The 13,502-nt window shown below is 40.0% G+C and overlaps 1 protein-coding gene across 1 annotated transcript in view; it reads right to left on the bottom strand.

The window, feature by feature from the left end:
- wdr11 (WD repeat domain 11) overlaps positions 1-12,926 on the bottom strand; it is an 81,568-nt gene extending 68,642 nt beyond the window's left edge. Inside the window, exons 1-5 of the mRNA XM_008297902.1 lie at positions 12,733-12,926; positions 10,881-10,992; positions 9,281-9,434; positions 8,869-9,042; positions 7,544-7,745 (exon numbers count right to left, since the gene is read on the bottom strand). Coding sequence (XP_008296124.1) covers positions 7,544-7,745; positions 8,869-9,042; positions 9,281-9,434; positions 10,881-10,992; positions 12,733-12,818 — 728 coding nt within the window. The 5' untranslated portion in view covers positions 12,819-12,926. The remainder of the gene's footprint in view (positions 1-7,543; positions 7,746-8,868; positions 9,043-9,280; positions 9,435-10,880; positions 10,993-12,732) is intronic.
- Between the last annotated feature and the right edge of the window lie 576 nt (positions 12,927-13,502).

Here is a 13,502-nt window from a genome sequence, read left to right as displayed (position 1 = left end):
TGACCTTTGAAAATGTGTTTTAAAGGTATACCGCTTGAGATTTTCATGAAATCCATTCAAAATTTTAACATCTGCTCTGATCAGCCACAACATTAAAACCACTGACAGGTGAAAGGAGTAACATCGATCACCTCTTTACAGTGCACTATTATGCTGGGAAACGGTGGGTCCTGGCATACATGTGGATGTTACTTTGACCCTTCTAAGGGAGGACAGCAGCCACATTCAGCAGGACATTGCAACCCTCCACACCACCAGAGCTGCTAATAAGTGGCCTGAGGAAAAAGGCAAAGACCCCAAGGAGCTGATCTCTTAAATCCCCAAATCTTCAGGCTGAGCATCCACAGTGTGCAGGGAACACTTCTGATCTACAGAGACCATACCACCAAACCCACAGGACCCAAAAGATCTGCTGTCAGCATCCTGGTGCCAGACATCATAGAACACCCCTAGAGGTCCTGCGTCCACACTCTGATGGATCATGACTGTTTTGGTGGTGGAAGGGGGCCTAAGCAATATTAGGCAGGTACGTTTAACATTCTACTAATGTGTTTATATTCATTAATTAGCTCCACTGTATATACTGTGTGTTGCAGTTTTCATCAATAAGGTGGAATCGGCCATCCCCACACTGGATTTAAACTCCCTTTATATACACGAGGGATTCACAGGCAACATTGAAACTCCTGATCTAAATCTTAAGACCAGTTAAAAATTTGCATGAATTTGCATTTTGCACTGTTGGCTATGTGGAGATGTTGCAGCGGGTATCCCCCATGACTGAGGGCCCTCGTCTGTGTGGTAATGACTGGGTTTCTCAGCAGGACAACGCTCCAATTCACAATGCCCGTCTGACCTTTTTCCAGGAGAATAACATCATTCTTTTGGACCATCCTGCGTGTTCCCCTGATCATAATCCAATTGAGAACATTTGGGGATAGATGGCAAGGGAAATTTACAAAAATGAACATCAGTTCCAGACAGTTGAGGGCCTTCGCGAAGCCATCTTCACCACTTGGAGCAACATTCCCACTAGCATTTTGGAAACACTAGCATCAAGCATGCCAAAACAAATTTTGAAGTGATCAACAATAATGGTGGAGCTACTCATTACTGAGTCAGCTTTTGACACTTTAATTTCTGTTTTAGGAAGTTTTGGGGTTTTTTGAGCTGTGGTCTTAAACTTTGGATCAGCTGATGAACAGCCTGTTTGAGTTAAATTGTTGTTTTCAATAAATTGTCTGCTCACAACTTTTGGTCTCTTGTTCACATTTCTTCTTTTTGCATTTTGAAGCTCTACTTAGAACCTTCCTAAGATCCAACAGTGCAAAATGCAAATTCATGCAAATTTTTAACTGGTCTTAAGATTTTGATCAGGAGTGTATAGTATATAAAAGCATACCCATATGTTGCCTACATTCTAACAGTTGCTGCTAATGCAAACCTAACATCCTACTGCTGTATTCTATAAACGGGGTCAATGGCAAAATAGGTTGACCTCAATTGTTTGGCAGTCAGACAGGATTTGTAGCCGTTCTTACCAATATATTATCGAATGCGAGTGCAAAACAAAGATATTTCATTAGCAGATTGAGGAGCACCTGATGTGAGCAATTAGATGAAGAGCTGCTTGAAAGAGGCTGCACAACTCAAACTCCTCATCAAGGTAACCAGCACCTGTGTGTAATATGAAATCAGATAACAGCGTGACGCAAATTTTCTGACTTCTTCATGAAAACATCTTTTAATTTAATTCTCTGTGATTTTTTTTCCTTCTTTTACTTTTTAATTAGTTTACTTTTCCAGGAAGGGTGGGTCATGTGAGGTGTTTGTGTATATAGTTAGTGAAAAACCTATTCTAAGTTTATTTAAAAACAACAACAACGACACCATGAGTTTGATTTCACTAAATTAACAGTTCTGGAAAGTGTTTCCTGCTACCAGAACTCTGGGACCAATGGTGTTAAACTTAGTGTTACTATGGCAACCACAAGTGTCATGAAATCTGCTTGGACTGAAATCTTACCAACTGCAACTTCAGTGTCTAAGTAAATTATTTATTGATCTTTCAGATTTTTGTGATATTAAATTCATAAATAATTCTGACAGTTTAAAAAAAAAGAAAAAAAAAAGGCTGTTGACGTTTGTGTGTGCGTGCGTATATGAACAAGCATGGCTGTGTGTGAGGGGGGAAGTCATTTTCTGTCATTGTGATAAAGAGCCTGAATCTGTGCAGGCTAACCACTAGATTAATGGTGACCTGATGAGACACGAATGTGCATGATACAGTACTGTATTCAGTCAGTTTCTGATAGCAGTCTGGGAGAACAGATTCTCGTTTAAATCCCCCATCTATCAACCGCTGGCCAGCAGCGCCAGGGAGGAGACATACTGTAACAATGAACATGATAAACACCCAAAACCGGCACCCAGATAAAGGCACACTGAAGGAATACAGCCTTTTCAGGAGCAATTACACACAGTTCGAAAGGTGAGGAAGGAAGGTGTCACATACCAACAGAAACACAAAGACTGAAACAGACAGGATGAGAGAGGCAAGAGAGAGAATAAAGACAAGTAAGATTAATGGAGTGTTTGTTATTAGAGCTGGTTGGGTAGGTGGACAGAGAGGCTGGGGTGCTGCTGCTATAAATAAGCTTGTTTGACAGTCACAACCATTCAGGCAGGAAACTGCCAGCACATCAAACAAGTCAGAAAGGTGTATTTATTTTTATAACTAGTAGACTATGACCAGAGACAACTGAAACAAAATAGGCTATTGTTTATAAGAGGGAAACTGTACAATAACTAAACTGCACTGCTTTCTGTTGCTTCCAAAGCTGCTTGCAGTGATGCTGCTGCTCTTGGTTGGTAGGACTAGACACTTAGCATTGTGGAGGTGGACTTACGAAAACAAGTACAGTCTGTAGTTCTACGTAGAGTCTGGGAAACTCCCCCGGATGGCATAATTTGGAAGAGTTTTGCAGTTTAGAGATTTCAGCCAACATATATACAGATATACAGTTATGCCTCCCATTCTCCTTTGAAGTGATGTGACAGTAACAAACCTTAATTGATAAACTCAGCTGTAGACCAGACTGCGTAAGTCAAGTACAAACTGAAAACAAGATCCAAACTCCATTCTTAATCATATCTTGTTACAGGTGTGATAAGTAGCTCTACATTTTTATCTAAGGGACTAGCCCACTATACCTACCAGGGTCCATATACCATTTACATTCAGAAAAAGGTGAACACTGTGACTTCTATAATCACCACTGGACAGCAACTTGTATTAAAATATGAGGATCATGTGAACTCGCTCCAGTGCCTGACCTCTCTGTGGTCCTATGCAAAGCTCCACTGAGTGGCCCTCCTACCCGACCCATCAGCCATGTAAAGCATTTTATATTTCCACACAGTCACACATGACTCGCCAGTGCTCACAATCCTCTCAAAATAGCTTTCCGACCTGTCTGTCTAAGTATAACTAGACTTATATTGTCTATCCATATCCATCCCATCCTGCATTATGGAACTAAACCTTGACAGAGAGTCTCGTAACAGTTTTCTTGTTTCATGGCTATGAGTTACTGCCATCCCACCCATATATTGTCTAGGCTGGCCTCCACAGAGTTTGCATCTGGGAAGCCTGAGTTTCATTCCATGCATGCATGTTTGAACGCATGTTCTTGTTGTTATCTTTTACAATATGCAGTTTCTAAACACTCGTTGGTGTTTATCAAACATAAGAAATAACTCATTCTCGCTTTTGTCAGAGACACGGTTACAGAACACAGCCCTGGAACTGGCTGCAAGCAAAGAAACAGACAAACCCAAGAGATGCACTGCAGAGCCAAGTAAGCAAGACAGACATCTACTCAATCTTCAATCTGTTATTTGCTGAAATCAAACTGAGAATGGAGCGAACATGAGTTTACTCGATTGCTGTTCCCAAAATTCATCGCCATGGCCTCTACATTCATCCTAGCTGCCGCTCCTTCAAATTTCTTTTTTTTTTTTTTATTGTCACAAATACACCACCGCCACATGTCTCCACCTTCACAGCACAGTCCTGCACTGGGTCGGTCCTCGCAAGTACTCTTCTGACAGTTTAAGATAACTATCTTGCTCAGTATCTACTCTGTGGGGGGTTAATACGCCGTTAATTACTGGCGAGTACTAAGGTACACTACAGATAACTATCTTAGTCAGTCTCTACTCTTTGGGGAGGTTAATGCGACGTTAATTACTCGCGAAAGCGTGGCCTTGAAAGTGACGTCACATCCAGCACCAGGCTCCAGGTCAGAGAGTTAGAGGAGGGTCGTCTTGGAGAACAGGGCAACGACTTACAGGAGAAAATGTAGACTTATTACCTTATTTGCACTGCCATTTCTTGCACCACTGTACATATATTTTTTTTTCTGCTAGATGTGTATGTTCTTGTATATATAATCTTATTTTATGTTTTATTATTATTATTTATTTCATTGTTGTTTTTTTATTTCTATAGTTATTTTACTTTATTGTTATTCTTTTCCTTGCTCATTCCTGGGGCAACAAAACCAGCCAGAACCAAATTCCCTTTATGTTGTGTATGTACTTGGCCATTAAAGTGGATTCTGATTTTGATTCTGATTAAGATAACTCAGAATAGATTTTACAAGTGAAATAGACATTCGCAAAATATTGATGGCCTGCTAATGTTATGTAATATATCAGTATCTTAAGTTAACTGGGCCCGGTGCCAACTCAGTGTTGCTAACATCAGTAAACTAACTGATAGCATTAAGCTAACATCTACACGCCATGATGGAACTGCTGACTGCATCTTCAGATGAGCTTGTTCAAATATTTCTCTCAGAAGAGAAAGACACCTGATGAAGGTGACGCTAGCCAGGTATCATCAGCCTTTTACTGACTCATAAATGATGATGGTTGAGTAAAAAATTGTATTAACACTTGTAATCAGATGTGATGTGAGTGTAAATGATCTAATGTTAATGTTTTATGTAATCGTATAAGACATGTAACATTAGACACGGAGGAGCAGTGGAACAAAGTGAAGGAGAACAGAGTACAGCAGGAGAGAGACAAGAGTCGAGGAGAAGTACCTAAAGGGAAGCACAGGCTATCAGGCTGGAACCCTACATGTGAGAAAAAACTGAGAAGGATTTTTCAACGATGAATAGGGTGAGACATTTAATAATATATCATCAGACACAAACTAGAAATAATTTTAAAAATGATTACAGTGTAGGAAATTGAGAGAAACAATCTCATTATTGTTTCTATTTGTAAGTGAAGAGAAACAGGCTGCAGTGGATCAGCTTGCATCATGTATGCTGCTGAGCATCAGCGGCCACCTCTCGGACCATTTCCGTACAACAGAGCCTTAGAGCTCTTCCATAAAAACCCAGAAAATTTTATTATTCTGAGCCTGGGTGCAAACTTTGCCACTGATTCCACAGCCCTAAAAGAAATTATTATTTATTGTTTTTATTTGTATTTATTCATTTTTATTATTTTATTCATTTATTTTAATTTTTATTTTTACATTCAGCCTTAAAAACCCATTTTCAACTGGCCATTCAATATACAGGTTGTAAAAGTAAAATCTGCAGTCAAGTGTCATTTGTTTACGCCGCCACAGCTCCCCGGAGAACCTGCCCCCGCTGCTGAAAAAAATCCTAGAGGAAACACTGCATGGTGTTGTTCTTCCTGTTCCTGTGACCGAAAGCAGGGCTTTTTCTAGAAAAAAATTGTATGAGGAGCACACTGTGTTGAGGGAGCGAAGCAACCGAGAGGGAGATTGTGCAGGGGGGGGGGGGGTTGCCCTTTGAAAAACTGAAGCTTCAATTGGACGTTCTGAGGCTATCCAAGAGAGACATTTTTTTGTATTCTGTAAATGAAAACACGACAAATGCTAGTATTGGCAAGACTTCTATTCACTAGTACTTGGAATGTTCTTACATGCTCGTACTGCACCATGATACACATACATGTACTTTAACCAGTGTAATAGTGTCAGGGAGCAAGACCCTATCATGTACACTAACCTGAGTATAACAGAATGTCATGGAGTAAGACCTTATCATACAAGTGGGTGAAAGGTCATTCAGTCTCGACAAATCTCGCTGTGGAGGTCAGCTGACCTTGCATGTAACCTATATGAAATCTCGCGAGAGCAGCTAACACCAAAACAATATGGCGCCTCGGCATGGAAAACGCCAACTTTGATCGTTTTTTGCACCGTCTAACAGTGTATCTACCGCAATCGGAATATGCTGGAGTCATTTTAACGTTTTTGATGATCAGATTGTAAAGTCGAGTTTTATGAAATGTCCCTTTAACAAGGTGTACGCTGTGTCGTCTTGTGGCGACGTCGTCAGTCCACACCTATGTTTTTGTGTGAGTGATGCTGGATGCACACACGCTGGTCAAGTATATTCACTTCACCCCTATTTTCCTTTGCTCAAAAGAAAATAACAGTGATGATAAACTGGAGGTAACTATTTTGTTCATGTATGAAGAGAAAGTTGCTGTACAACTGAGCTTGATACGGTTGGAGTGTGTTTCATAAACGACGAGTAGTTGGTGAAATCCCAACATTGTGTGGACGTGAGTTCTGTCTGCCGTTTTTCTCCACTCTCCACAACCTCAATCGAGCTACGCGGACTCAAACCATCACAAGATACATTGCAGTGTTTCCTCTAGGATTTTTTTCAGCAGCGGGGGCAGGCTCTATGGGGAGCCGTGACAGCGTATAAAAATGACATTTCACTGCAGATTTTACTTTTACAACCTATTTGACATAAGGGGGAGGCAAGGCCTTTGCATAATTTCCGAGCTTCACACAAATGAAATAAACATCACATTTGTTTCAGAAGTTAAAAATACGGGAGATTTAAGGGAGACTATTTCAATGGCAGGACAGCAAGAGAAATGGGTAAACTAGGGGAGAATCCTGGGAAAATGGTGAGGACTGACAGGTTTGGCCTGAATCTGTCATCGAGCGATAGAGGACAAAGTGTAATTAATGCATGATGACAAGACCACAGTCTCTACAGGTAAACGGAACATACAGAAACATGGTTCCTAAAGATGTCCTGAACCTGAAAGAAAAATGTCTCTGCAACTGCAGAGACTATATCTGAAAGGTAGACAAGGTTGTGGGAGATTTCTACAAGTGATGTGTGGATGCACGAATTGGTGGCCACTTGTCACATGAAATAAACAAACTCATTAATGTAAAAGACAAGCATGCTCAGGATTAATTTATTTACTAAGAGAGGAATTTTGTTTTTCGTTCCGTTGATTATAGAAAGGTACAAAGCTGCCTACTTCAGAGGTTGATTGGTCGGGTTTAGCAAAGGTGACGCAAAAGAAGGAAACAGATGAAACAGGAAATTTGGAGGATGAAAGATCCAATCATCACAATGAGCAGGGCGTGCATGTGTGATTTTAATTTGCCTCGTGTGAAAACAACCAAAACATTCGAAAACACTACTGTGGAAGGAAAATTTAATGAAGCAGCTCTTACGTGGGTTTTTCATTGGTGATGAGCACTTTGACCTTGTTGAGGGCCTTCTTGGCGCCGGTTGGGGCTGGAGCAGCAGCAGGTGCAGGTTTAGTGTGTGCTGGGCTTGCATGAGGGCTGGCAATGTAGACTTTTTTGCCAGCACTGCCTGGCGGTTTGGAGTGGGAGAAGTCTGTGATAAAGACTATTCCTTCGCTGGTCAGCACTGCAGAAAAACAAAAAACAAACGAAGATTATAAGGATTGTCAAATACAGCTTGACAGACTGTGTGGCAGTTCAATGGTTGGTATAATAGAATACCAAGCATCTCTCTAGAAGTGGCAGAGTCTCCAATACACGGTATATTTAGGTCGATTGAGGCTGATGAACAGTACATCTGGGAGCTACGGCTACAATATAGAGACATGATGTGTATACGTGGACAGAAAAGTAAAAAACAATAGTTGTGTTCCCATATAAATGTCAAGGTAATTTAAAGAAAACTATACAAATTTTACAAAAAGTTAAAAAAAGAAAATAAAAAAAGAAAATGCAAATTAGGTTCTTTTTAATTAACTGCTTTGCAGCAAATTAGGCTGCGTAGTGTCGTCAGAATGCCATATGTTAGGTATGGCAGTAATAAACAGAGTAGAAGAGGCTAGAAATAAAACTAGAAAAAGAAGAAAAAAAACTTTGGTCATCTACAACAGAAAAAAATCAGAGAAGTCATCAAAAACTGCTTTCATTTGGGAAAGTTGTAATTATTCTTTCATGTCAGCTGGTGTTGGACATGTTTTGTGCTGTCTGGAGGCAAAATCAACAAAAAGAAGGGAAAACAGCTGATCAGTCATGTGAGTTAAATGTTCGTGACATCAGAAATTATTTAGAGAAGTGTTTTCAACTCAAATTATTCACATGGACTCCATTTCAGAAAACCCCCAAACCACATTAAGCATCCATAAAAACTTTTTTACAAAACTAAGAAAGTTTACTCTTTTAAACAGGAGGCTGTGGCTCAGGTGGTAGAGCGGTTGTCTTCTGATCGCAAGGTTGGTGATTTGATCACCGCCCCTCCACAGTCCAAGTGTCCTTGGGCAAGACACTGAATCCGAACTTGCTCCTTATGGCTGACAGCACCTTGTATGGCAGCTCTGTCGCCACTGGTGTATGAATGTGTATCTACTCTCAGATGTACGTTGCTTTGGATAAAAGCATCTACTAAATGAAATTGTAAAATTGTAAATTCTTTTGCAATGTATGAAAATGCACATAAAAAGCTGCTATAGAAACATGGCTCGTGGCTGAACTAAAGCTGACTCAAATATTTGGGGCGTATTTGGTTCACCTACATGCCATGTTGGAGGGGTCAAAGGGGTCAAACGAAAAAGAGAGGATGTTCTCAGCGTAGCTCTTCTTCCACAGCTTGGTGCCCGTGTCTCCGTTCCACAAAACGATGTAGTTGGGAGGGTGAACGGCCAGGAGGAGATCACGAGACGCATCTTGATTCCACAGCCACTCCAAGTCTGACAGAGGAAGACAGCAAGATAGAGAGGAAAAGGTGGGAATGAGGAGAGTGGAGGCAACAATGTGCACCAGCAGGAGTGGCAGTAACAGCATCTTAATGAAAACAAATCGCCAACAGCACAGCAACAGCTCAATGTTTCTTCTTGGCAGGGCTGCCACGGTAAAGTACCATTCCTGTAGTGAGCAGACAAAGAATCAGTCCCAGTCCACATGATTGGCTTCTCGAAGATTTCTTACCCTGTATAGGCTTGGAGTGCTCCTGGATTTCACAGTGGGCAGTGCCGCTGACCACATCCCACACTATGATCTTCCCCGAGGCATCTCCCGAGGCCAGCCGCAGACAGTAGGGCGAGCTCAAATTGTGGTAGTAATTTTCCCTGGACCATTTCACCTACCGACAAAAAAACACTGAGTATCTTGCAGACTGGAAATGTGGTGAGACTTTTTATATTTGTCAACAGAAAGTTTGTCAGAAAATCAACAACAGAAGCTGGCAGTAACAACAGTTTCCTGACATGGAAGATAATACATTTCTCTTAAGGTGGCTTAAAGGATACAGATACAAAAAACTGGAGGGAAAAAAAAATAATCAAATACAGGCTCTAGGAAACGCATATCCTTGAAATGCAGCCAGCGTGAGCTCTATAACTAAAAAGACAAATGACACTATATACAAGCTGGTGTTTAAATAATTGATTATGCCGGTGTATTTGTTCCTGAATAGGCATGCTCTTTACTGCAGCTACTTCTGTTTTTTCATTCAGCAAGCTTTCTTGTGTCAGGCTGGGTGGTGAGGAATGGCCCGCTGCTGTGGCTGCGGTGCTTTACAAGATTAAAGCGTGCTTTGGAGTGAGGAATGAAAGCCTCGGATTGAGCTCAGGCACTGATAATCACTGTAGAATTTATTGCCCATTATTTACCCTTCTACAAAACACACACACACACAAACACAGACAGACGTGCACACAAAAGAACTCTCCGTCAGCGCAGAAGCAACATTTATCAGTGCTGCTGGTGTTGGTTTGCACAGTGAAGCAGAGCTACATCTGCCTGCCAGAGAGAGGCCAAAACAACTTCTCTCAAGGTCACACAATGCTAACATTAATACTGGAAGATGTAAATATTACTTTGTTAACAGGAATGTGTATCTCAACTGAAAAGGACAAAATCAGGAAAGGACATAAGTATACCTGAACTGCAGACATTTAAACCACATTTTAAATACGGGCAGATTTAAAGCACAGCACGTAAGATTTTTGTTTTTTGGTTCCAAGAATCAGGTATTCAGTAAGCATAATTTATGGAGAGAAATAGGGAAAAAGTAGAGAAACAAGTGTTTCAAATAAGAATGCCTTCATCCAGTGTATTCTTTTTAAATTAATCAGACCAACCTGTAAATCTGCAACTTAAAATACTCATTACTGTTATGAGTATTTTTTTTCTCTTTTACATAAAATATCCAAATATTGTATATTGATATCTGTCAGTGCGATATCTTGCATTGTAATTTTGCATTCTATGAGGCAGAACTGCAGATATTACTGAACTGATTGAAACAACAACAGTTTTCACAACTGAACACTTGTGCCATTCAATTTTCAAACAGAAAAGGCAGCCTTTCATTACGGAAGATTGCCTGCTTTTCCTTTTTTGTTTATGTTATTGTCCTAAAAAAAAAAAAATCATATCTTTCGGTTTTGGATGGGCACACATCACTTTTGAGCTCTGGGAAATTGGAATGGAAAATTGGAAATAAAAAAACGGCCACTAGTTACAGCCAAAGTAAGGAAATAAACAATCAAACAGATAAACAGAAGTGTTTACTTCTGAAACTCACCTTGACAACGTTTGCTTTGTGTCTCTCCAGCACTTGGATAGTCTGGGCTGTCTTTGGATCGATTATGAGAATACTGGAGTGACATCCCTGAGCTATGAGCCCCTGCCAACCCCTGCAGGGCATAAAAGCAAGACAGAATGAGAGGAGGAGGAGAGTAACAGATAAAGAGTAAAGTGAATGAGGAGGCAAGTGTGAGGAAACTGAAAGTCATTTTCAGATTTCCAGTACACAGTGGAGAAAATAATTTGCACAAAATTACATATAATTCAAAATGTGAATTGAAACGTTATAATTTTAACTTGTACTCTTCGTTGGCCTGACACTGGCTTGAACACCCTCCGCAATAAATACAGCATTACTTGAAAACTGTGTCTGCATTACAATTTCTCACATTCCATATCTGTATTTAACTTATCATTTTTCAGTGCGTGCACAGCATCTGAATCCATATGTGGCTAGACCATATCCAGACATCAGAAAAATCACAACTCAATTCCGCATCAGACTTTAAAACTCCAATAAAAGCTGAAGCAGGTTTATGTGCTTACAAACTTTCAATGATTCCTGACACAACAGTTCAATACAATTTAAAATGAAAAGAAGTGTGTGTCTAGGGCTGAGCAATTTTAAATTAAAATCACAATCTGAAACAGGGCAATTAGCAAATTTGCTGTGCAATGTATGTTATGCAGCATGTCTGAGGCTTAAAGTGGCAATGTTTTTTAAAAAATACTGCCATCCTCCTTGTGGGATAGTCATGCTTTAGATAGCGTCTCACATGATGATGCTGCATCACATGTTTTAAATCTGCTACACAATACATTCTAAACTGTTTATAAATTATATCGGAAATCAAATTTCAATATCTATCAGAAAAATATGACATTACACATTTTCCCCAAATCGTTCAGCCCTCTCAAATGAATGTTGTATTGCTTAAAAACTTAAAAACTGAGTCTACAGTACAATTCCACATGTTCCACTCAGAGTCTATGTCTAACTATCGTTCAGTGTTCTTACAATATCCTCATGCATAAGCGGCTGGAGCGCACCCAGGCTGCACAAACAAATAAATATCACAACTCAATTCCACGTCAAACTTCAACAAAAGTTTGAGCGGGTTTCTATGCTTTCAAACTTTCAATCAATGAGGTCAGATGCAACAACTTGACACAACTCAGAGTGAGAAAAAAGTGTGTAACTGTAGAATAAACTTGAGGAAGAATTCAAAATTAATTAGAAAAACAAAGTTCCAAAGGAGAACTACACTATTTTCTACAAATATCAACAAACTTGATGCAGATACAGTCTACCCAGATGAGGGAAAGTATAACAAGAAGATTCACACTCAAAGTTTATCATTATCACATAGAAATTAGAGGTATTCGTGCCAAATATTGTAAAATTCCGCAAAGGAATCAATATCAGCCTCGTGTATGTGGAATAAAACCTTGTTAAGATGCAGTCTTCGTCTCGGGTGATAGCATGTGTCACCCTCTCTAAGCGACTTTCATGGCATACCAGGGATATCTTAAATGATATCACACTGCAGTCTCAGCCTCTGCTGGATTACTATGGAAGACAAGGCTTGAGGAATTCATCAGGCCCAGCAAAATGTCACACATGATCACATGACACAGGATGCCCTGCATTTATGAGAGTATGTTCAGAAAAATCTGCATTATCAGCAAATATTACCATTGGCATATTTCTAAACAGCAAAAATAGTAAACAATATAATGAAACGCATGTAACAGACAGACACAGCTCGTATTTATCATGTGTCAGTCGCGCATCTTGACTGAATCAACCTGCTACCAGTTTATGCTAGCGGCAGAGATGCAGTACTCACCAATCTACAGCGGTTTTGTTCTGCAAATTAAGAGTGCCAGTCAACGTCCGAGCCGCGAGTTTGATGTTGACAGTGTAAGGAATCATTATTGTACGTCAGTATTTATGCTACATCCACATTTATGGACCAAAAGCTGCTAAAAGCGAATTAGCTTCTGGGTATCGGCTCTGTTGTGAATTCTAACAGGAAGTGAAGTGGTGTTTGTAAATGGAATGCCGTGTAGGAACAAACCCCAGCGCAACTTCGGTTCCACAACTGACATCTCACATTTTCCAGTAAAGAATAAAAAGCCAATTTCTCACAAAGACATATTGGGGGGAAAAAAGCGTAATATGTTACATCCATCAGTGCAGTGACAGTTAAATTACTGAAAAAGAAAAAAAAAGGGTTGGATTTTGATCTTTCTGCTGTGGTTCTTTGTGAATATATTTTGTAAGGGTTAAGGTTATACACAAATTCATAACTGTAAAATTGCTATTGTTCCATCTTTGTGTAATGTTTGAAAAAAACTGACAGTGATAACTTACTGTTTCATAAATCCGAGGGGTGGCCACAGCCACCACAGACAAAGATCTGGCCACACCAGTCCACAGTGAAGCCCATTAGAGGACCACACAAGTACTTATAGAACTAGCATAACATACAGTAATAACTATTTTTCTGACAGGTCCTTTTTTGCTGGAACTACTTCTTCCCTCTGCACAACCATCCCCATTTAATCACATGTGACCAAGTAGTTCTGATCAACCAGAAAACGTTTGCACTGATTT

The sequence above is a fragment of the Stegastes partitus genome, unplaced genomic scaffold, assembly GCF_000690725.1.
Source record: "Stegastes partitus isolate 25-593 unplaced genomic scaffold, Stegastes_partitus-1.0.2 Scaffold1, whole genome shotgun sequence".
Lineage (NCBI taxonomy): Eukaryota > Metazoa > Chordata > Actinopteri > Pomacentridae > Stegastes > Stegastes partitus.
Note: the sequence above shows the minus strand (reverse complement) of the source record. Positions and strands in the feature narration are given on the sequence as shown.